This window comes from Coturnix japonica, chromosome 1, assembly GCF_054131305.1.
Source record: "Coturnix japonica strain WE chromosome 1, WE-NBRP24, whole genome shotgun sequence".
Taxonomy (NCBI): Eukaryota; Metazoa; Chordata; class Aves; order Galliformes; family Phasianidae; genus Coturnix; species Coturnix japonica.
In genome coordinates, this window is record NC_140663.1 from 178,833,935 (window position 1) to 178,856,900 (window position 22,966).

The window sequence follows — 22,966 nt, forward strand, 5'->3', positions numbered from 1 at the left end:
CCGTGTCTGAGGGCTGCTGTTTGGGTACCCCTGTGTTTGGGTACCCTGCTGAGCTCAGTGTGGTGTCTGTCCTTCATAATGTTTGGGCTGACAGTAAGGCTGTGTAATACCACGTCCATGTTTCAGTAACATGGGAGGTGGACTGAGTTCATGGAGCAAAGCTGTGGCTGTGCCAGAGGAAAGGCTTGGACCCTTGTGTCTTGTTTCTCCAGCACTTGTTCCGTTTCTTCTGCTCCCATTTATGAGGCACCAGTGAAAATATGTTGGGAAATGCTTCAGCCTTTGCTTCCTGAGCACTCCAAGGAAAGGTTTGGGGTGGCCTGTAGCTGGACAGCACAGCACTGAAGAGTCCACATGGAAACAGGAGTAGCTCCCAGTTGGCCCTGCAGTCTACGCTTCCCCTGTTCTTGGAGTTTGCTTTTGCTGCCACTTCTCCGAGGTGCTTCCAAAAGTGAGAGCTGTTGAAGTCAGCACTTACTTACGCCTGACCTGATTTCCTGGGGGAAGAGAGCTTCATCTCCCACCTGCTGTCAGTAGCCAGGAAAGCAATCTGTCACTGCTTCAGCAGGGTTAGTTTTACTCAGTTCTTTTTTTGACACAGGTTTCTGTTAACTCAGCTGCAGTTGAATTGAAACAGCACTTTAGGAAGCTCCTTCCCTCTTCAGCATCTCCCCACTTGATGAGCTCTAGGAAACAGAGCCCTTGCAGAACCCAGGAGCGCTGCTGCTGAGAGGGTTTCATTTCCCCAGGTTCACTTTACAGTTAAATGATGTTCATCTCGAGGGAACCTGAAGTGCAGATCCCACCTAACCCCATATAATTCTTCCACAAGGTGCTCTGTTGGCACTCGTGGTGTTTAGGGACCTTGAGGAGGTTTTGTGGTGCACAACTTGATGGGTCTGGGAAGTTCCATCCTCTGCAGTCACTTATTTGGGCTCCTGTCCTTCCTGCTTTCACTGCTGGGTGATGCAGTGTCCAGCAGGCAGCCTGGAGCCTGAAGGAGAAGGATTTATTCCCAGCATGCTTATATATGTTTTGTTTTCTGCCAGAAACAATGTCCAGGTTTACTTCTTTGTCAGAGGCTGAGAGTTGGGCTGAGAGGAACCCAGTGAGGCTCAACAAGGACAAGTGTGGGGTCCTGCACATGGGAAGGAGCAACTGCAGCATCAGTACAGGTCAGGGCTGAGCTGATGGAGAGGAGCTCTGTGGTGAAGGACCTGGGGGTTCTGGTGGACAGTAGGTGACCATGAGCCAGCAGTGAGCCCTGTGTCTGAAGGGTGGGGGAATGGGGCCAGGACAAGGGGCACCAGCACAGCCTGCAGCCCAGGGGGTTCCATCTGTGCTGTGAGGGAGGCAGAGCTCCAGCACTGCTGCCCTGAGAGGTGGGGGTCTCCTTCCTGGAGGCATCCAAACCCATCTGGATAACGTCCAGTGCAAAGACTGAAGGGAGCTACTTCAGGGGTAGGGATGTTTCATTGCTGTCACTCAGAGCTTCCCCAGATTCCCAGCTGAGTTATTGGTGCTGCAAGCTCAGCTCTGCAACCTTCCCTTGGCAGTCATGGAGAGACACAGATCCCTCCTTGCCCCCCACCAGCAGGGGGTTGTTACACCTTCCAGCTCCCTCCTTGCTCTGAGAAGCCAACCCAGTCTCATCCATTCATTCTGTGCACCATTATTTTCTTATCGATCTCGATTGTATCTATTTTCTTATTGATTTCATCTGGGTTCTCTCCATTTCTATTAGTGCCCAAACCTGGTGCTGAGCCCACAGCTGCATCGTGCAGAGCTGAGGATCACCAGGTCTGTGTGCAGTGCTTCACTTCCACTTCCCAATGAGACTGATCTGAATTCTGCTCCAGCCCTGGGGTGAGTGCAGCCCTCGTGCTGGGGCTCAGCCACACCGAGCTGCTGCAGCTCTCACCTCCCAGCCTTTCTTCATTGCCTCTACGTGTGTTTGAGCTGATGTGTCTTCATTTAAGGCAGCCAAGTGTAACCGTGATTCTCGACTGCAGCTGCAATGCAGTGGGAAAGCACGGAGCTCGCGGTTCCCCCTCAGGGCTCTCCTTGTCTGATGTTCCTATTTTAAAATAGGTGTTTTGGAATGTATTGCATTCTTGCTAAAGAAAGTACCCAATGAACTTCTTGTTGATGCTGTCGAGAAATATCAGATGGAAAACACAGACCAGTGCCTACATCTCTGCCCAGCATTCATCTTCCAAAGCCTGAGCTGGACCTGCCTGGGTTATTTAAGTCTCTGACTTCTTGTCCACCCCACTGCTTATTCCCTTCTTCACCCCAGCAGTGTTTTCCTCATGCCTGAGGACAATGTTTTCCCTGCTCGAGATCTCTGCTGTGTGGTCCCACTCCTTCCCACCTCCCCTTGGTTGGTTGTGGTTATCAAGACCTGAGTGATTCACGTATGATCTTGATGGTCTTTATCCAGCCTGTGTGATTCTTTGAGTGGATTCTGTGACCAAAACATTTCTTTCAAAAGGAAAAACAATACACAGCAAGAACCCAAAGCCTTTGAAGCCGCAGCCAGAAAGCTGTGTGTGTCTCTGCCCAGATCCCACTGCTGCTTTCCACCCACTCGAATCGGAAGGCTTGGAGCAGCCCACTGAGCTCTGCGTGATGCCTGCAGCATCCTGGCCATGGGTGAGTATTGCAGCCCCTGAGCCCACTTCTAAACGCAGATCCATGTCTGACCCAGGAAAGGAGCAGAGATCTCAGGTTGCTCTGTGTTGGAGCAGAAGTATCTGCTTGTGGCTCTGAAGCACACTCAGTAGCTGTGTGCTATACAAGCGCAGGTGCCTTTGGTGAATAAGTAGAGCTTGGGACGAGCAGCTCTGTGTGTTTTGTCCTTTGTTCACTGCAGGTTTTGGCAGGCACTGCCATTGTAAATGCAGGTTATCTCCGTCTGACTTGGGCTATTAATGCTGAGGGCTGGGATAGGGAAAGCTGTGAGATGCAGCACCCAACAGCCACAGCTCCCAGCCTCTGTGCTGCTCTGCCCTGCTGGGCACAGGCTGTGTGCTGTTCCCTCCTGTGCAGGGAGGCTGTTTGGGCAGCCTGAATCCTTCCTCTCAATCTGTGTGGCTGTTGGATGCTTGTAGGGGCGGTTTGAGCACGGAGAGGAAATCACAGAGCTCGACAGTGTTCAGCTGGTCCAGAGCAGCTGGGAGTTGTGTGTTTGGGTACATACAGTCTCCTCTTAATGCTTTCCTTTCCTTTGACCTGCCTTTACAATTAACTTCACGCCATCAAAGCCTGCTCTCCTCCTTTGCTAGGATGCGTTCAGGGCTCCATTTCCATGGTGACGAGTGGCTGCTATCTGCACAGAGCTGTTACATCTTCACACAGGGCTCCTCTGCACTTGCTCGTGGCTGCTGGCTCGGAACAGACTGACAGTGAACTTGACAAGGCCCTGGGTGTTCCAGGTGGGCTGTCTGCAGTATTACAGGTGGGCTGTCTGCAGTGTTCCAGGTGGGCTGTCTGCAGTATTATTACAGGTGGGCTGTCTGCAGTGTTCCAGGTGGGCTGTCTGCAGCATGGGGCTGCTGCTGTGCTCCCTGCGGTGCTTTGGCAATGGCCAACAATCAAAGCCCATCCTGAGCTTGGGATCTCTGTGTGCAGCTGTACCCAGAGCCCTGCTGTGCCCCAGGGGCAGGGAAGGAGTTATCTGAGGACTCTTCCAGCACGGTGCTGGAGGCTAAAAATACAGCTGGGTTTCACAGCATCACATGTAGGGTTTTGGAAGGGAAAGCAGCCGTGTTTCCTGCAGGATTACATGTTCCCCCATGGCCACGTGTGGGCTGGGCCCCACGAGGGTCTCTTTGGGGTTCCTGACAGCGCTGCCGTGGTGACAGCCCTGCTCTGCGAGGGATGGATGGAGCAGCACAGGACTCAGAGCCTGTGAGTCACTGGGGATGCTCCAGGCAGCCTTATTAATTAGGACACCTCGAGGCTGTTCACAGCAAGGGCTGCAGCTCCTGCCCTGGTACAAATAAGGCTGTCACTGACAATCTGGCCGTCAGGAGGAGGTCTGGATGTCCCTCCATCCTGCTGACACCTCCCAGCCGTGGGCTGTTGGCTGATCTTATCAGCCCCTGCAGGGTGAGATGAGGCCCTTAATGTGCACAGCAAACCTGGCTGCTCCTGAGCCTCAGCACCCACCCGTGTGCCCCTCACTGGTGCTGCCTGATGCCACCACTCTGCTCCTTGCTCCTTGGCAGGCCCAGGCTCCTCCTGAGTTGCCTTGTGGCTGCTGGGCTGGGCCCATTCCCATGGCCAGGAGTCATTAGGATCAACCCTCGGTGGGTTATACCCCATTCCACTCTATGTGCCAGCTGTCATTTATTGGATGAGTCACATCTGAGAACAGCCTGGGCAAAAAACAGGTCCTGGTTGGGCAGGGGTTTGTAAGCACCCCCTCCCTCCATTGCACAGTCAGGAGGGAAGGAGGAGAGAGGCCTGAGCCCGACCCTTCCTACACACAGCCCCAGAGCTGCGTGGCTGGAAGAAGCCATCAGTGCTCCTTTTCCTGCTGCTGCTCAGTGCCAGGCAGGCGCTCATTAATTCTCCTCTGAGGATTTAAGATGAACAAACGCCTCCCGTTGCTCTCTGAAACCACCAACCCCAGCCCTGACAGCTCCCCATTGCTTTGCTTCCAGCTCTGGGTGCTGCAGTCTCACGGCCCCATAGGGCAGCACCCACACAGAGGGGGGTCCCGTGGATCCTGTGGGGGGGGGTCCCATTGTACTGCCACCCCCTGCAGCTTTCCTACACATCACCTGTACTGCTGCCTCCCTGCAGCACAACTTCATCACTGCCATCCTCCCGCAGTGGCACCTCCTTGCGGTGCTGCTTTCTGCGCTGCGATCTCCCTGCAACGCCACCGATCCGGAGTGTCAGCTCCCCGTCACAGCGATGGGAGGAGGCAGAGCTGGAAGGATGGAGCGATGCGGAGGTGGCCGTGCAGGGCTGCGGCTCTGCAGGCAGATGGCAGTGCAAGGCAATGGCACTGCAAGGCAGGGGACACTGCAGGGCAATGGCACTGCAGGCAGATGGCGGTGCAGGGCTGTTACAGTGCAGGCTGATGGCAGTGCAGGGCTGTTATAATGCAGGCTGATGGCAGTGCAGGGCTGTTACAATGCAGGCTGATGGCAGTGCAGGGCTGTTATAATGCGGGCTGATAGCAGTGCAGGGCTGTTATAATGCAGGCTGATGGCAGTGCAGGGCTGTTACAATGCAGGCTGATGGCAGTGCAGGGCTGTTATAATGCAGGCTGATGGCAGTGCAGGGCTGTTACAATGCAGGCTGATGGCAGTGCAGGGCTGTTATAATGCAGGCTGATGGCAGCGCTGCCGTCCGGCCAGGAGGGTCGGGAGCCAGCGGGTCTGGGAGCTTGGGGATGCTCAGCACAGCAGTGCTGGGGATGCAGAAGGATAAGAGCTGGCTGTGGTGCTGCTGTCTGGAAGAGCCATGAAATGGTCCATGTTCAGCACGAGCCTTTGGGGCTGCCCCCATGCCACCCCCTTTGTGTCCCCACAGCCCCACAGTGGGAGCTCCCCTGGGGGGAAGCGTGTTCTGACCCCACTATCAGCCAGGAACATGGTTTTGCTATGGAGCATCAGAACGCTGTGATGATGTGAGATGAGCACAGCCTGCTGAGGGACCAGGCTGGATCTGCCTGCGTGCCATCATCAGCCCCGTGCTGTCCCCTCGCCCTGGGGACACCAGCATCCATTGTTGTGCTTTGGGGCTTAATTGTTTTCGTTCCGAGCTTTTGAACAAGTCAAAATTAAACACAACTAAACTTTGTTTATTTATATATATTTTTTCCGCTAGGTTTCTTTCTCTGGGAGAGGCCCAATTAGCGCTAACGAGCTGGATGGTAATTACAGCACGGGTCACAGGAGGGCTGATTACTGGTGGCTGCTGCTGGTGGGGCCAATTAGCGGCGCTGCCGTTGTGCTGGGGATCCTGCATTGCTTTATTGGGGGGAGCTGAGAGTTGGTGGTTGCGTGTGGGGGGAGCCCACATCCCCACTGCACTGCGATGGGAGCCCCGGCCTGCAGGTCCCGCTCTGTGCTGCCAGCCCCCATCCTCACCCCTCCTCCTTAAGCCCAGCTCTGCAGGGCACGTTGGTGGCTCTGGGATGCCTCCATTCCCTGCAGCAGTTTGTCCCCTCTGTGTGTTTTGGGGCTGTGTGTCCCCTGGCACCTGGCTGTGATGTGTGACAAACAACAGCTGAGCCCAAACTTCTCAGAAGTCTGTGAAGATTAAAGGTACCTTCCTGTATCCCCAGTGCCAGGGGCTGAAAATGCAGAGGTGAAAGGAGAAAACCTCTTTGGTGTCCAAACCCTGCAGCCCCAGCCTGGACAGCACCTCCAAAGTGCTTCACCTCCCACCCAGGGCTGCGTGTGATGTGAGATGTGCTGCTGGGAAGTGCTGACTTGGCTGGGGTTAAAACACACTGATTCAAAGGGACAGCAGAGCACAGGGCTGGTTCAGGGGCCGACTGTGAGCAGCAGAACCCAATGGGGATCCAACCAGGTCCAGCAGCCATGAGGTTAAGCTGTTGTTGGCTTTGGATGTTGCACGCAAAGGAGAAATGACAAATGAATGTGTGACGTGTAATTAATAGTTGGAGGTGTCACGAGGGTAATTGGTGCCATGATGTGTCTATCAATTGCTGCTGGCGGTGACTGAGCTCATCCTGCAGGCTGTGAATGAAGAAGGGGCTCAGTCCTTGGGAGTCTTCAGCCCCGGGGCTGGGGGAGCTGGGAGTAATGGGGCATGGCCAGGGGGATGGGTTAGGGTGGGACTTGGGCAGCTTTTCCAGCCTTAATGATTCCATGGTTCTCTGCCTGGTTCCCCCTTGCAGCACAGAGATGGGCAGCAGGAACCTTGTGCAGCTCAACCAGGAGCGGTGCAGAACCCCCAGGGAGGAGCAGCCCAGCACTGCACAGCGCTCCTCTGGTCCGCAAGGCTCAGGTCTGTTTGCTGCTATCAGAGCGTGGCCAGGGCTCTGCAGAGCTGGGTGAGTCCAGAGGAACCAGGGGCAGGCACTGCAGCGAGCAGAGATGGATGGAAGTACTATGTTTTACAGGAGCTGTTTTCTTTTCCTCGTTTCTTGCCTAGCCTGCCCTCTCTCCAGAGCAGGTTTAACTCACAGGCTAATTCTTTGCAGAATTAGCAAGCAGTGCTATTTCCTGAAATGAAATATTCCTGTATATCCCATTCCTGTCTCCTGGCCCAGGTTCCCTTTACAGTCACTGCCAAAAGATGGGCAGTGCTGGGGTCAGTTCATTGCACACACTGACATACGGAGCACAAGGCAGGGGCAGCAGTTTGCTGGGCTGGTTCAGCATCTGCACCACCTCAGTGAGCATCTGAGAACCTGAGTCCTGGCAACCGCTCCAGCAGCCGGAAAATCCCATCCCGGATCTGCTTCACCTTCATGCCATAAATGAGCGGGTTGAGCATGGGAGGGAGTGTCAGATAGAGATCAGCCACCAGGACTTGGGCGTAAGGTGCCAAACCAAAAGAGAACATCTGCAGGTACATGGAGAGGAGCCCGCCCATGTAGAACAGGAGGATGACGGACACGTGGGACCCGCAGGTGCTGAGGGACTTGAAACGTGCTGCGCGGGATGGCAGCCTCAGCACCGACCTGAGGATCATCCCATAGGAGAAGCTGATGAACACCGAGTCCATCCCCACCAGCAGCGTTGCCACCACGATGCTGTAGAGATGGCTGAGAGATGGGTCGGCACATGCCAGCTCCACCACGGCCATGTGCTCGCAGTAGGAGTGCGGGATGACCCTGTCCCTGCAGTAGGGTAAGCTGGTGAGGAGGCACATTAAAGGCGTCATGACGGCAGCTCCCCGGGCCAGAGAGAGCAGCCCTATCCGCGTGGTCCGTGCGCTGGTCAGGATGCTGACGTACCTCAGGGGGTTGCAGATGGCCACGTATCGATCGAAGGACATCGCCAGCAGCACACCCGACTCCACGGCAGTGAAGGTGTGGATGAAAAACATCTGGGTGAAGCAAGCTTGAAACGCAATCTCTCTGGAGCCCAGCCAGAATACACCCAGCATCTTGGGAACGACAGCAGTTGTGAAGATGAGGTCAATGACAGCCAGCATGGAAATGAAATAGTACATGGGCTCGTGGAGAGCTTTGTTCAGCCTCACAGCAAGCAGGATCGTGCCATTCCCCAGCAAGGCCATGATGTACATAAAGCAGAACGGGATGGAAATCCACATGTGGACATCTTCCAAGCCAGGGATTCCCGTCAGGAGGAAAGGCAAAGAAGTGGTGTTGGGTTGGCTGGGGACTGACATGGCACAGCTCCTGGCTTTAGTTCCCTGCAACACACAGACAGAAAATTTGGGCTTTTGCTGCCATTTCTTTGGTCAGAAATGACCACTCATATGCTCAGCATCACCCCGTGTGGGGAAAACCCTTCAGAACCTGTTACCCACAGGCAGGTTTTAAACCAACGTTGTGGTCGGTGCTTCCTGCAGTGTCCATGAGCTGAGAGAGGAACTGCAGCCAGAGGAACAACGTCTGGAGCAGCAGCCGGTGCCATGTGCCCCAGGTGCTCCTATCCCCATCGTTATCACCACACTCTTCCCTCACCTGTCTGCTCCCTCCAGTTGGAGCCCCCTGTCCTGCCTTTGGCCACAGGGGCACTTCCCATCATAGTAAGTTCATAGAATGGGTTGAGTTGGAAGGGACCCCTGAAGGCCACCATGTTCCACCCCCTGCAGTGCACAGACACTCACAGCTCCATCGGTGCTCACAGCCCCATGCCCTGCCCTCGGGTGTCTTGCAGGGATGGACCCAGGGAACTGAATCACAGCATGGCTTAGCTTGCTGTGTGCTATCCACACAGCTACAAGATGGCCATTTATTTCTTTTAAATATAACCTCTATTTCCCCCCTGTGCATCCAACATTGCACTGCCTTTGGGGTCCCTGAGGTGCTGCCCACTGCTCTCAGGTCTGTCCATCTCTAGGTCTGCTCTGCGTGACTTTGCCTTTCCCCTCGCCATCTGAAACACAGTTTGCACTGTTCATATGGAACCCAATGAGAGCAGCACAGAGCAGCTCCCAGCCCAGAGCCAGGCACTGCAGCACCTGCAGAATCACCACCTGTGCTGGTGCTGGGGCTGGCAGCTTCATTTGATGCCCCTCGCTCGTCCCATTCTGCCCTCATTCCCCTGCTGCCTCTCAGCTCAGTGCCATCCCAGCTGGACCCTACACACACAGGTTAACCAAGCTTCCCATCTCATCAGAAAACCAAATCAGGTTTGTTTGACAAGAGCTATTTCCCTCTGATTGCTGTTAATTGAATTAGGCTTAACTCGATTCCAGTTCTGTAATTCTCTTTTGGCCCTATCTCCTGTTGGCCGCTCGGGCAGCGCGCGGGCGCTGACGTCAGGCTGGGCTTTATGCAGATAACAGCACTGTCTGATGTCTCCTTGGGGCAGTGCCTGCGTGAGCCAGATTAGGGCAGGATGGGGACACACGTGCGGTGTACACAGACCTGCTGCTGCTCTTGTCTGTTCCTCGTGCAGAGGGTGAATGGCTCCATCTGCTTTCATCTGGTTTCCCTACTGAAAGGCTCCCAATATGCAGGAGGTCCCAGCCTGTGCCCCACTCCTCTTCTGCCCCATTCAGTGTTGTGGCTGCAGCTCCTGTCCCAGCCGTGTCCCCATCCCGGCCATGCAGGGCGCAGTGCTTCCCGGCAGCCAAACTGCTCACAGCAGCTCTCGGTGCTCCCTGCGGTTCCCTGTCCTAATTTCCCTCTCCCTTTAAGTTTTGTCAGTTTTGGAAAGCAGAACTTCACAAAAAATCAGTGCTGCATCTGCAATACACTGAGATCGCTGCCTGCAGCCCCTGGGCACCACCAACCTCCTTTCCTGTAGTTCAGCTCTTCCCCATCACAGCGGAGCCCCTTCTGCCGTTCCATCGCTGCTGGATGCAGAGCCCTCACATTGATAAGACGGGCCCCGTGCCCTCCTGTGACACTTTATCACACCTTCCAGACACAGCCCTCCGCACGCCGGCTCTCCCTCCCTACCCCAGCCCCCTGGGGCAGTGTGCGCTGTGTTCAGCTCATTATAGAAACAGAAACAAACTTCTTTATTATTTTTTTTTCAGTGAACAGTTTCTGCTTTTAGTTGAACTCCTGATCTGTGTCTTCTCTCTAATTGAGAGGCTGAACTGATTTCTCATAGGCAGTCCCCAACGGCTGCCATTTCCCTTGCTGGCTCAGCTCCTGTGTGTGTGCCCAGAGAGTCCTGCAAGGGCACGAGTCCTCCTGGGGGTCCGCAGTGAGCTCTGCTTAGTGCCAGGGGGACACAGCACAAGCCCACCTTCTTCCCTCCCATCTCGCTTGTTTTTCAGCTGGTTGAAGGAGATGGGAAAGTGAGGCAGCAGCATGAGTCACAGAGCCCAGACCCACAGCGGTGGGAAGGGACCTCTGGAGATCCCCCAGTCCAACCTCTGAAGCAGATCCCTATGGCTGCTGCACAGCACGGCACCCAGGTGGATTTGGACATGGAGCAGGCCTGGAAAGCAGAAGTGATGAATAAATGTCTCAGAGGATGCTGTCAAACCAGGAACTTTGGGTTCTCTGACCATGGGGCAGTTTACTCAGCCCCTGGACTGCTGTCTGTCCATAGAACCCACCCTTCTCAAATAGGCCAATGGATCCTAGCGCAGGAGCTGGTGGGGCTTATCGAAAGAGCTTTAAACTGGGGAAAGGGGATGAAACAGGGCTTACAAGAGATGAGCCCAGGGGAACAGTGTTGAGCTAGGGGTGAGGCAGACAGCTGAAGTGCATGTACACCAATGCAATGTGAGCTGGAAGGGACTGTGTGTTAGGCAAGCTATGACCTGGTTGCTATCACTGAGATGTGGTGGGACAGCTCCCATGACTGGAGTGCTGTGATGGATGGGTACAAGCTCTTCAGAAGGATCAGGGGAAAAGCCCGCAGGGGTGACACCTTGGTGGGGACTGTTCTAGACCGCCCCATCAGGATGGATGGATGGATGACACATTCTACAAACAGCTTGCTGAAGATGTGCCATCGCCAGCACTTGTTGTGTTGGGAGACTTCAGCTTCCCTGATGTATGTTGGAAATGGAACACAGCACAGAGGAAGAAGTCCAGGAGGGTTGTGGTGTAGGTGGAAGATGCTTCCTTACACAGCTGGTACGTGAGCCTACCAGGGGTGATGCCATGCTAGACCTGCTCTTCACTAACAGTGAAGGACTGGTGGGTGATGTGAAGGCAGGGGACTGTCTTGGGCAGAGTGACCATGAAATGGTAGAGGTTTCTGTTCTTGGAGATGTCAGAAGGGTGAGCACAAAACTGCTGTCCTGAACTTCCAGAGGGCGGACTTTGACCTGTTCAGGACGATTGTTGCAGGGGTTTCTGGAGAGTTGCTCCTTAAGGGTAAAGGGGTCCAAGAAGCCTGGATGCTCCTTAAGGTGGAAATTTTAAAGGCACAAGAACAGGCTGTCCCTGAATGCTATAGGGCGAACCATAGGGGAAGAAGACCAGTGTGGATGAACTGGGATCTATTGTTGAGACTCCAGGAGAAAAAGTCTATGTCCTCTGGAAGCAGGGACAGGCTACTTGGGGAACCTACAAGGAGGTTGCTTGGGTATGCAGGGAGGAAGTTAGGAAGGCAAAAGCCCAGCTTGAATTTAGATTGGCCATGGCTGTAAAAGAGAATAAGAAATCTTTTTACAAATATATCAGTGGTAAGAGAAGAACCAAAGAAGTGTCCACCCCTTACTTGAGGCAGTGGGGAATGTGACCACTGAGGATAAGGGGAAGGCTGAGGTCCTCAACGCCTTCTTTACATCTGCCTTTAATGGGCAGAACAGTTGTCCTCAGGGCACTTCATGCCTCGATCTGAAAGTCTGGGATGGAATGCGTAATACACCCGCAGTGATTCAGGTGGAGACAGTTAAAGAGCTCCTCCTCCACCTGGACTGTCACAAGTCCATGGGACCAGATGGGCTCCACCCTCGGGTGCTGATGGAGCTGGTGGGGGTGATTGCTGAGTCGCTCTCCACCATCTGCCAGCGCTCCTGGTTAACTGGAGAGGACCCAGGGGATTGGAGGCTTGCTGATGTGACTCCCATCTACAGGAAGGGCCGTAAGGAGGATTCCAGGAACTACAGGCCTGTCAGCCTGGCCTTGGTATCAGGTAAAGTAATGGAGCAAATCATCTTGGGTGCGATCACACGGCATGTGCGTGGCATCCAGGGGATCAGGCCCAGCCAGCATGGATTCATGGAAGGCAGGTTGTACTTGACCAGCCTCATCTCCTTCTACGATTGGGTGACCAGACTGGTAGATGAGGGTAAGGCAGTTGATGTAGTCTACCTGGACTTCAGCAAAGCCTTTGGCACGGTCTCTTACAGTATTCTCCTGAGGAAACTGGCTGCCCGTGGCCTAGACAGGTGAACCCTCCTTTGGGTAAGGAACTGGCTGGAGGGTCATACCCAGAGGGTAGTGGTTAATGGAGTTAAGTCCAGCTGGTGACCCGTTACAAGTGGTGTTCCCAAGGGGTCAGTTCTAGGGCCCATCTTGTTTAATATCTTCATTGACAACCTAGATGAGGGAGTTGAGTGCAAGCTAAGTACGTGTGCAGATGACACCAAGTTGGGAGGTGGTGTTGATCTACCTGAGGGTAGGGAAGCCCTCCAGAGGGATCAGGATGGGCTGGATCACTGGGCTGAGGTTAATGGGATGAGGTTCAACAAGGCCAAGTGCTGGGTCCTGCACTTTGGCCACAATAACCCCATGCAGTGCTATAGGATTGGGGCAGAGTGGCTGGATGACTGTGAAGAGGAAAGGGACCTGGGGGTGTTGGTTGATGCTCATCTGAACACGAGCCGACAGTGTGCCCAGGTGGCCAAGAAGGCCAAAAGTTCCTGGCCTGTATAAGAAATAGTATGACCAGCAGGAGCAGAGAGTTGATCATCCCTCTGTACTCAGCTCTGGTGAGGTCACATCTCGAGTACTGTGTTCAGTTTTGGGCCCCTCACTGCAAGAAAGACATGGAGGCCCTGGAACGTGTCCAGAGAAGGGCAAATAAACTGGTGAGGGGTCTGGAGCACAAGTCTTATGAGGAGCGGCTCAGGGAGCTGGGATTGTTCAGCCTGGAGAAGAGGAGGCTCAGGGGAGACCTCACTGCACTCTACAATGTCCTGAAGGGAGGCTGTGATGAGGAGGGGCTTGGTCTCTTCTGGCAGGCAACAAACAGGACCCGAGGAAATGGCCACGAGTTGTATCAGATGAGGTTTAGACTGGACCTAAGAAGGAAATTTCTCTCTCAGAGAGTGGTCAGGCACTGGAATGGCTGCCCAGGGAGGTGGTTGGAGTAGCCATCTCGGCCTGTGTTCAAGAAGTGTCTGGATAGGGAGCTAGGAGATATGGGTTAGGAGTTTTCTGTAGGTATGGTAAAGGGAGGATGGCTGGACTAATTGATCTTAAAGGTCCTTCCCAACCTTGTGAATCTATGATTGTATGATTCTATGATTCTCCCTTCAGGAAGTTATAGAGAGCAATAAGGTTTCCCATGAGCCTCCTCTTCTCCAGGCTGACCATTCCCAGCTCTTTCAGCCTCATATGGCCTGTGCTCCAGACTCCTCACCAGCTTTGTTGCCCTCCTTTGAATGCTTAATTTTGAAATGTAATGAAATACAACAAGAGCAACTATTGAATCCTGCATCTGGGCAAGAACAGCTCCAGGTAACAGCATGGGTTGGGGAGTGATCTGTTGGGGAGCAACACTTGGGAAAGGGATCATGAGCCAGCAGTGAGCCCTTGTGGCCAAGAATGGTATCCTGGGGTGTGTTGGCAGGGCAGTGGTTAGTAGGGCGAGAGAGGTTCTCCTGTCCCTCTACTTTGCCCTGGTGAGAGCACATCTGAAATAGTGTTACCAGTTCTGGGCCCCTCAGTTCAGGAAGGACCAGGAACTGCTTGAGAGAGACCAGCACATAGCCACAGATATGATGAAGGGAGTGGAGCATCTCCCTTACAAGGAGAGGCTGAGGTAGATGGGTCTCTTTAGCTTGGAGAAGGAGGAGACTGAGGGGTGAACTAACTGATGTTTTTAACTGTGTAAAGGGTGAATGTCATGAGGATGGAGCCAGGCCCTGCTGAGTGACATCCAGTGTCACCAGCCTCCAATAAGGAGGGCTGCAACAGGCAGGTCTTTTGGAGACACTCATGTCTAGGAGTCAGACTGGAACTATTTGCATATGAAGAATATTTATTTGCCAATAGTGAAAGCATTTTAACATCCAGGAATCTGAATTTTGGGAGGTGTAACACAAAAGTCAGACTGAATGTCTTTATGTTGTCTTTTATCACGCAGTGAAAGGAAAAGAAACTCCAGTGATTCCATTGCCCTCTTTCAGTACCTGAAAGGTTCTTATGGTGTGAGTGGGGCAGTTCTCCTCTCACTAGTGACAAGTGACAGGACAAGGGGAAATGGCCTCAAGTTGCGCCAGGGCAAGTTTAGGTTGGATATTAGAAGAACATCTTTACAGAAAGGGTAGTTAAGTTCTGGAATAGGCTCTGCAGGGAGGTGGCTGAATCACTTGATGTGTTTAAGACCAGTTTGGATGTGGTACTGAGGGATATGATTTAGTGGAGGGTTGTTAGAGTTAGGGTACTGGTTAGGCTGCGGTTGGACTTGATGATCTTCAAGGTCATTTCCAACCTGGGTAATTCTATGATTTCCACAGGAATGCTTTGCATGCACACCATGCATTCAAAAGGGGTATTTCTCAAAATAAGGTGTCAGAGAGTTCACTCCATAAATTTACCAGAATTTGCTAATACTTACACGCTCAGTGAATGGCACGTAGACATGGGTCAGATTCCCTTCTGCTGTAAAAGGACAGATATCTTGTCCCTGAGTTGCTTGGTTCTGACCCCGTAAATGATGGGGTTTAACGTGGGGGGCACCAGCATGTAGAGGTGGGCCACCAATGTATGGATCTGCTGAGGGATGCTGTGTCCAAAACGGTGGGTGAGAGAGGAGAATATGGCAGGGACGTAAAATGTTAGCATGACAAAGATGTGGGATACACATGTATTAAAGGCCTTCAGCTGTGCATCTGAGGATGATAGCTTCATTACCACCCGCAGGATCATAATGTAGGACACAACAATCACTGTAAGGTCTACTCCTATCACTGCAAAAGCCACAAAGAGGCCATAAGCAGCATTGACTCTGGTGTCCTCACATACCAGCTTCACCACGGCCATGTGTTCGCAGTAGGAATGGGAGATGACACGATGATGGCAGAAGTCCTTCCTACGTAGCAGGAAACAGGCAGGACTCACCATGAGGACTCCACGCAGCAGCACCAGGCTCCCCAGAGCTGCCACCACCGGCATGGAGAGGATGCTGGAGTGCCGCAGGGGATGGCAAATGGCAAAGTAGCGATCCAAGGCCATGGCCATGAGCACACCTGACTCCACTGCGGTGAAGTTGTGGACAAAGAACAACTGAACAAGGCAGGAAATAAAGCCAATCTCCCCAGAGCCCCGCCAGAAGATGGCGAGCATTTTGGGCAACATGGATGTAGAGAGGACCAGGTCAGTGAAGGCCAGCATGGCCAGGAAGAGGTACATGGGCTCATGCAGGCTTGACTCTGTCTTGATGACGATGAGAAGGATGATGTTCCCCAGCACAGCTATGACATACATGATGCAGAAGGGGAAGGCAATCCAGAACTGCTCCTTCTCCATCCCAGGAATGCCAAGCAGGAAGAAGGTGGGGGGTTGGGAGGAGCCGGTGGAGTTCACAGAAGACATGGAGCCGTTCTTGTCTCTTGCCTACCCCGAGGGCTCTTACAGCCTGTAATAAATCACCCAGCTGCCCTCGAGATGATGTGGTCAGCAGCAAGCACAGACTGTGGGGAGACGCGGTGGTTTTAGAAGTGCAAGAGAGTCAGCCCTGGGACAGCTGCTCGCACTGGTCCAGGACAGCACTCCTTCCACAAGCATCCTGTCAGTTCCCACCTACAAGTGTCCCTGTCTGTCCCACTATACTGAGTGCTCTTGGAGCAAGCAAAACGGATTGTCACTGATGCAGATGCACAGCAGACCAAAGTACACCTGGAAATGGGCACAGAGGGGATGCAAAGTCATTAGCAGCAACCCTCAGCTCTGCAGCTTTGTTCTGAAGCACTGCCTGCTCCTGTAAGCACAGGCGCTGGGTGTTTGCTGTGGCTGAGAAACACCCAGTTTGAGAGCAAAGCCCTGAGGCAGTGCTATGGGATTTGGAGAACCCCCCTCAAAGGCAGTGCTCCAGCAGAGCCCATTCCTCTCCTGCAAACACTGCAGCTCACTCAGCCCCTGAACACGGCTCAGCTCCTGGCTTTCTCCCCATAGGTGGGGAAAAGAGGTTGCTTGAGAAGCCCTGCAGCACAGACAGGGCAGTGCTGGTGACCTGGCAAGAGCCTTCAGAAATCATCCTGGGGCTGTGGCCACTTCAATGGGAGAGTGCAGGCAGCAGAAAGAAGGGAGGGCAAGGCATGACCAGGGGGAGTGAGAGCCTCAGGACCAGTCAAGTTCTGCCCCAACCCTCAATACTCACCCGCCTTCTGCAGGTTTCCAGGCAGGGACTGGGCACTGTGGGGACCAGGAGATATTTATAAGCTGCCAGGTAAATCTTAGCAGAGAGTTCTGAATTTCCCCTGCCAATTAACATGTAATTAGGGAGAGCAAAAGAAACAAAAGTCAACTTTTAATCACCCCAGTGCCGATGAGCTCATAGTCTGTGGTACAGTTTTGGTCTAAAACTTTGGTCAGTTTTATGGCTGTTTTCTTGCAGTCACTTCCATAGTGTGTTGAGTTACTTGCTCTGTGTTGGGGCTCATTGTGCCTCCCTGTGCTGTTTTTGTGCTGTCCACACAGTATGGAATCATGGAATGGTTTGGGTTGGATGGGAGTCATTCAGGTCATCTGGGTCATGCCCACTGGGTGCCATGCTTGGGCTCCTGTGACTCCTTGTCCTCCCTCCATCCGTGTGCAAACCATGCTCCCACCCTCCGCTCCATCTCTCTCCTTATCCCAACCCTTCCCTATTTTCCTGCCTTTTGTTTGTGAATTGAGGTCTTTTCTCCTACTCCTGGAGACAGCTGGGGCCCACAGACAGCTCAGACAGCCCAGTCTATGGCTTCACAATCCTGCACGGTATTCTCCTGAGATCTCCTGACCTGTATGCCTGATTTTTTCTCTTGGTAACTGCTGCTGAACTCTACAGAATGCAATTCAACGAAATGGAGAACCCTGAAAAGTAGGAAAATGCCTCTGGATCTCATTTAAAATGAGTTCCCATGAGAAGCCCAGGGCTGTCACAGTACACGTTCCATTCTCTGGTCTGACCAAAGTGCTGTCACAGGCCATGGAGCCGTACCATAGTTCCAAGACAAGCTATCACCCTGCTCTTCAAATGAAACAAAGGATGCAAATGTAGTCTTGCTTAATTGGGGTAGAACCTTCAGATAGCAAGGAGGAAGAGGATGAGGAAGGCTACTTCATTGCATGGCCATCCTCAAGGTAAAGGAAGAGATCAACAAGAAGAGGCAAATATCACAGAAGTGTCAGTAACCACCCAAAATGTTTCCCTGACTGAGCTGCAAGTTCTGTGAAAGCTTTTCAGGCGGTGTCCAGTTGAACCCTTTATCTGCTGGATGCTCCACTGTTGGGAATATGTGGCCAACAGAGTGGACTGAGGGAGCAGAATGGCCAGTGAGCAGGGACCCCTCATTAAGAATAGGAATATTGTCGACATCATTGTAAAAAGGGGCCGTCCTTCCCTCGCTGGATGTAATTATTGTCCGAGCGGAAGGAGAGGCATCTGCACAGGAAAGTCTGTGCCAGCCAGGAAATGATTGAATCGCAGGACCACAGAACTGTAGGGGTTGGATGGGACCTCCGGAGCTCATTTAGTCCAAACCTGCTGCAAAGCAGGCTCCATGCTGTGGGGTGCACAGGTGGGTGTCCAGACTGGTCTAGAGTATCTCCAGAGAAGTAGAACCCACAGCCTCCCTGGGAAGCTTGGTCCAGTGATCCGTCATCCCCACTGTGAAGAAGTTCCTTTGCATTCTGGTGCAGAACATCTGGTGCTCCAATTTACAGCCACTTCCCTTTGTCCTGTCCCCACAGACCACTGAAAATAGGTTCATCATGTCCTTTTGTCTCCCACACTTCAGATTTTTACAAACATGAATAAGAACACCTCTGAATCTTAGTTTCTGAAGGCTAAAAAGACGCAGTTCACTCAGCCTTTCCTCACAGGGGAGATGCTCCAGGCCCTTCATCATCTTTGAGGCCTTCTGCTGCACTGGACCCATCACCGACCCCCAGTGAGCAACTCTGCTCACAGCTCTCCAACCACACTTTGCACCGCCAGTCACCACCCTCTGAGCTCATCCTGTCAGCCTGCTCTCAGCCCACCTCGTTGCCCACTCATCTATCCCACACTTTATCGGCTTCAGTACCAGGATGTTGTAGGAGGCTGTATCAAAAGCTTTGATGAAGTCAAGGTAGATGATGTCCACTATTCTCCCTCCATATAACCAGGCAATGATGCCAACACAAAAGGCTATGAGGTTGGTCGAGCAGGATCTTCCCTTCGTGAGTCCATCCTGACTATTCCTGATGACCTTGTTCTCTTCCAGTTGCTTGCAGATGTCATCTAGAACAGGCTGTTCCATCACTTTTCCAGGGGCAGAGGTGGGACTGACTAGACTGTAGCTTCCTGGATCTTCCTTCTTGCCCATTTTGGAGACCACAGTGACACAGGCTATCCTCCATCTTCAGGCAGCTCTCCAGTTCTCTATGACCTGTCAGAAATGATAGAGAGCAGTTCAGCAGTCACCTCTGCCAGCTCCCTCAGCACACGTGGATGCATCCCATCGGGTCCCATGAATTTGTGCACAGTGACCCCACCCAGACTCTCTGGGACCACCCCCTCCTCAACCTGAGAGAAGCTCTCAGTTTCCCAGACTCTCTCTCTCCCCTCCAGTGTCCAGGAATGCTGAGGGGCCGTCTTTGAAGTGAAGACCAAAGCAAGTAACGCGTTCAGCATCTCCACCTGTTACAGCATCGACGGTTACCAGGAAATCTCCCTTGTTAAGCAGGGGACCCTCATTGTCCCTTTTCTTCCTTTTACTGTTAACATACATTAAAAAGGAAAAAAAAAAAAAAGAAAAAAAAAAGAAAAAAAATCCCTTCTTATTATCCTATATCTTCTCCACCAGCTTTAGCTCCAGTTAAACTTTAGCCTTCCTTCTCACTTCCTACAGACCCTGACAACACTCCCGTACTCATCCCAAAAGGACGGGCACTTTTTCTACATTTCATAGGATTGTGGAATCACAAGGTTGGAAAGGACCTATAAGATCATCTAGTCCAACTGTCCTCCCTTTACCATACCTACAGAAATCCATTAACCCATATCTCCTAGCTCCCTATCCAGAAGCTTCTTGAACACTTCCAGTGATGGCGACTCCACCACTTCCCTGGGCAGGCTATTCCAGTTCCTGACCACTCTAAACCTTCTCTCATAAACCTTCTTCTTTCCTGTAATCTTTTCCATGAGCTCCTTGCTCATCCACCCATGTCTTCTGCCTCCATTCCCCAATTTCCTTCTCTCATGGATGCACAAATCTTGAGCTTGGAAGAAGTGCTGTTTAAATGTTCCAAGCTCTCATGAGCCTCTTTACATTATAGCACTCTAGCCTATGACACCTCCAATTAGGTCCTGTAAACTGTCAAAGTTGGATCTACGAAAGTCCAGGACAGCAGTTCTACTTTTTGCCTTATTTCTTCCACACAAGATCCTGAACTCGACTGTCTCGTGATCGCTAAATCCCAAGGTGCCCCCAACCTTCACATAACTAGCAAGCCCATCTCTGCTGGAAAGAAGAAGGTCAAGAAACATCTTTGGACCATGGAACACCATGTAGAAAGGTACCTGGGAGAACGAGCTGTCATGGTGTTTGAATATAATGACCTGGAAAAGGAGCACTTACCTCAAAATACAGAGAGCACTGTGTGCACGTGTTCATTGTGGTACAAGTTTGCAGAGTGCACTCTTGGACTCTTGGCATATGCCATCCCAGTGCAAGTCATGATGTGGAAAGTTGCAGAGCAGAGGTGTTCAACTTCTTTGCTGGGTCTGTATTGAGTGAAGAGGAATGGTCTTGGGCTGAAGTTTGGGTTGTTGCTGAGGGATGGATGTGCACCCAGAGCTACTTGACAGGAAAGAGCTGTTGTCATGATGGATGGTGGCAGAGGATAAACCTAACCACTACATCATACAGGCCAAATGCAGTCTGCAGGCTACAGGATGGACTTGACAGATGTAAAGGAACAAATGGCGGGTGAATTTGATGACCATCTGCAATGATATTCCTGGCTCTTCACTGGTTTAAAGCTGAGGGAGAGAGAGCAGGGAGCAGAGCCACCCCATGGGCAGCTCCCGTTGTCAAGGCTGCCGTGGACACAGAGAGCTTCGAGCAGTGCCGGGCCACATTGGAGATCTCCTCTGCACCTGGTGATGCAAACAGAGTGAAAATTCCCAACAGTGTAAAAGCCAATTTGAAAGCCTTTCCACCATCTTTAATTTCACAGTGAAAGGAAAAGAAAATCGAGCAAGAATGCTCTCCATGTACTCCATGAACTGAGGAAGGGTATTTCCTGGAACAAAGAGACACAGCACGAACTGTTCAAATATATGAAAGTCATCAGTAGATAATGAGAACCATTTGTGACACAGACACAAATCCGATTCCCCTCTGCTGGAAGAAGACAACGATTTTGTCCCTGAGTTGCCTGGTTCTCAGCCCATAAATGATGGGGTTTAACACGGAAGGCAACAGAAGGTAGAGGTTGGCCACCAATATATGGATCTGCTGAGGGACGTTGTGTCCAATTTGGTGGGCGAGGAAAGTGAAGAGGCCAGAGACATAAAATGTAAGGATGACACAGACATGGGATACACATGTATTAAAGGCCTTCAGCTGTGTGTTGGAGGCTGACAGCTTCAGTACCACCCTCAAGATCATAGTGTAGGACACAGCGATCACTGCAAGGTCAAATCCCATCACTGCAAAAGCCACAAAGAGTCCATAAGCAGCATTGACTCTGGTGTCCTCACATACCAGCTTCACCACGGCCATGTGTTCGCAGTAGGAATGGGAGATGACACGATGATGGCAGAAGTCCTTCCTACGTAGCAGGAAACAGACAGGACTCACCATGAGGACTCCACGCAGCAGCACCAGGCTCCCCAGAGCTGCCACCACTGGCATGGAGAGGATGCTGGAGTGCCGCAGGGGATGGCAAATGGCAAAGTAGCGATCCAAGGCCATGGCCATGAGCACACCTGACTCCACTGCGGTGAAGCTGTGGACAAAGAACAACTGAACAAGGCAGGAAATAAAACCAATCTCCCTGGAGCCCCACCAGAAGATGGCGAGCATTTTGGGCAACATGGATGTAGAGAGGACCAGGTCAGTGAAGGCCAGCATGGCCAGGAAGAGGTACATGGGCTCATGCAGGTTTGACTCTGTCTTGATGACAATGAGAAGGATGATGTTCCCCAGCACAGCTATGACGTACATGATGCAGAAGGGGAAGGCAATCCAGAACTGCTCCTTCTCCAGCCCAGGAATGCCAAGCAGGAAGAAGGTGGGGGGTTGGGAGGAGCCGGTGGAGTTCACAGAAGACATGGAGCCCTTCTTGTCTCTTGCCTACCCCGAGGGCTCTTACAGCCTGTAATAAATCACCCAGCTGCCCTCGAGATGATGTGGTCAGCAGCAAGCAGAGACTGTGGGGAGATGCGGTGGTTTCAGAAGTGCAAGAGAGCCAGCCCTGGGACAGCTGCTCGCACTGGTCCAGGACAGCACTTCTCCCACAAACATCCTGTCAGTTCCCACCTACAAGTGTCCTTGTCTGTCCCACTGTACTGAGTGCTCTTGGAGCAAGCAAAACGGATTGTCACTGATGCAGATACACAGCATACCAAAGTACACCTGGAAATGGGCACAGAGAGGATGCGAAGTCATTAGCAACAACCCACAGCTCTGCAGAAGCTTTGTTCTGAAGCACTGCCTGCTTCTGTAAGCACAGGCACTGGGTGTTTGCAGTGGGTGAGAAACACCCAGTTAGAGAGCAAAACGCTGAGGCAGTGCTATGGGATTTGGAGAACCCCCCTCAAAGGCAGTGCTCCAGCAGAGCCCATTCCTCTCTTGCAAACACTGCAGCTCACTCAGCCCCTGAACACGGCTCAGCTCCTGGCTTTCTCCCCATAGGTGGGGAAAAGGGGTTGCTTGAGAAGCCCTGCAGCACAGACAGGGCAGTGCTGGTGACCTGGCAAGAGCCTTCAGAATTCATCCTGGGGCCGTGGCCACTTCAATGGCAGAGTGCAGGCAGCAGAAAGAAGGGAGGGCAAGGCATTACCAGGGGGAGTGAGAGCCTCAGGACCAGTCAAGTTCTGCCCCAACCCTCAATACTCACCCGCCTTCTGCAGGTTTCCAGGCAGGGACTGGGCACTGTGGGGACCAGGAGATATTTATAAGCTGCCAGGTAAATCTTAGCAGAGAGTTCTGAATTTCCCCCGCCAATTAACATGTAATTAGGGAGAGCAAAAGAAACAAAAGTCAACTTTTAATCACCCCAGTGCTGATGAGCTCATAGTCTGTGGTACAGTTTTGGTCTAAAACTCTGGTCAGTTTTATGGCTGTTTTCTTGCAGTCACTTCCATAGTGTGTTGAGTTACTTGCTCTGTATTGGGGCTCATTGTGCCTCCCTGTGCTGTTTTTGTGCTGTCCACACAGTATTGGATAATGGAATGGTTTGGGTTGGAAGGGACTCATTCAGGTCATCAGGGTCATGTCCCCT

General features: G+C 52.4%; 3 protein-coding genes and 1 long non-coding RNA gene across 5 annotated transcripts; 1 reads left to right on the plus strand and 3 right to left on the minus strand.

Moving 5' to 3' along the window:
- The first annotated feature begins 4,808 nt into the window (after positions 1 to 4,808).
- Positions 4,809 to 7,240, plus strand: LOC146762916 (uncharacterized). Its single transcript, XR_014932327.1, has 2 exons — positions 4,809 to 5,893; positions 6,887 to 7,240. It is a non-coding gene; the product is annotated as an uncharacterized LOC146762916 (long non-coding RNA).
- LOC107308607 (olfactory receptor 52K2-like) lies at positions 5,801 to 10,037 on the minus strand. Of its 2 annotated transcripts, XM_085510303.1 has the most exons (3): positions 9,925 to 10,037; positions 7,952 to 8,373; positions 5,801 to 7,834 (listed from the first exon to the last, which is right to left on the minus strand). In XM_085510303.1, the coding sequence occupies exons 2-3, from the start codon at positions 8,347 to 8,349 to the stop codon at positions 7,384 to 7,386; spliced, it is 849 nt and encodes a 282-aa protein (XP_085366429.1). In that variant the 5' UTR covers positions 8,350 to 8,373; positions 9,925 to 10,037; the 3' UTR covers positions 5,801 to 7,383. The 2 variants fall into 2 exon arrangements, with proteins under 2 accessions (XP_085366429.1, XP_015708097.2); XM_015852611.3 differs by having other exon boundaries at positions 5,801 to 8,373.
- A 3,303-nt stretch (positions 10,038 to 13,340) lies between these two features.
- Positions 13,341 to 17,982, minus strand: LOC146762917 (olfactory receptor 52R1-like). The gene has a single exon (XM_085510309.1). The coding sequence runs from the start codon at positions 15,863 to 15,865 to the stop codon at positions 14,918 to 14,920; it is 948 nt and encodes a 315-aa protein (XP_085366435.1). The 5' UTR covers positions 15,866 to 17,982; the 3' UTR covers positions 13,341 to 14,917.
- A 1,534-nt stretch (positions 17,983 to 19,516) lies between these two features.
- Positions 19,517 to 21,795, minus strand: LOC146762918 (olfactory receptor 52R1-like). Its single transcript, XM_085510296.1, has one exon. The coding sequence runs from the start codon at positions 21,793 to 21,795 to the stop codon at positions 20,809 to 20,811; it is 987 nt and encodes a 328-aa protein (XP_085366422.1). The 3' UTR covers positions 19,517 to 20,808.
- Positions 21,796 to 22,966: the final 1,171 nt, after the last annotated feature.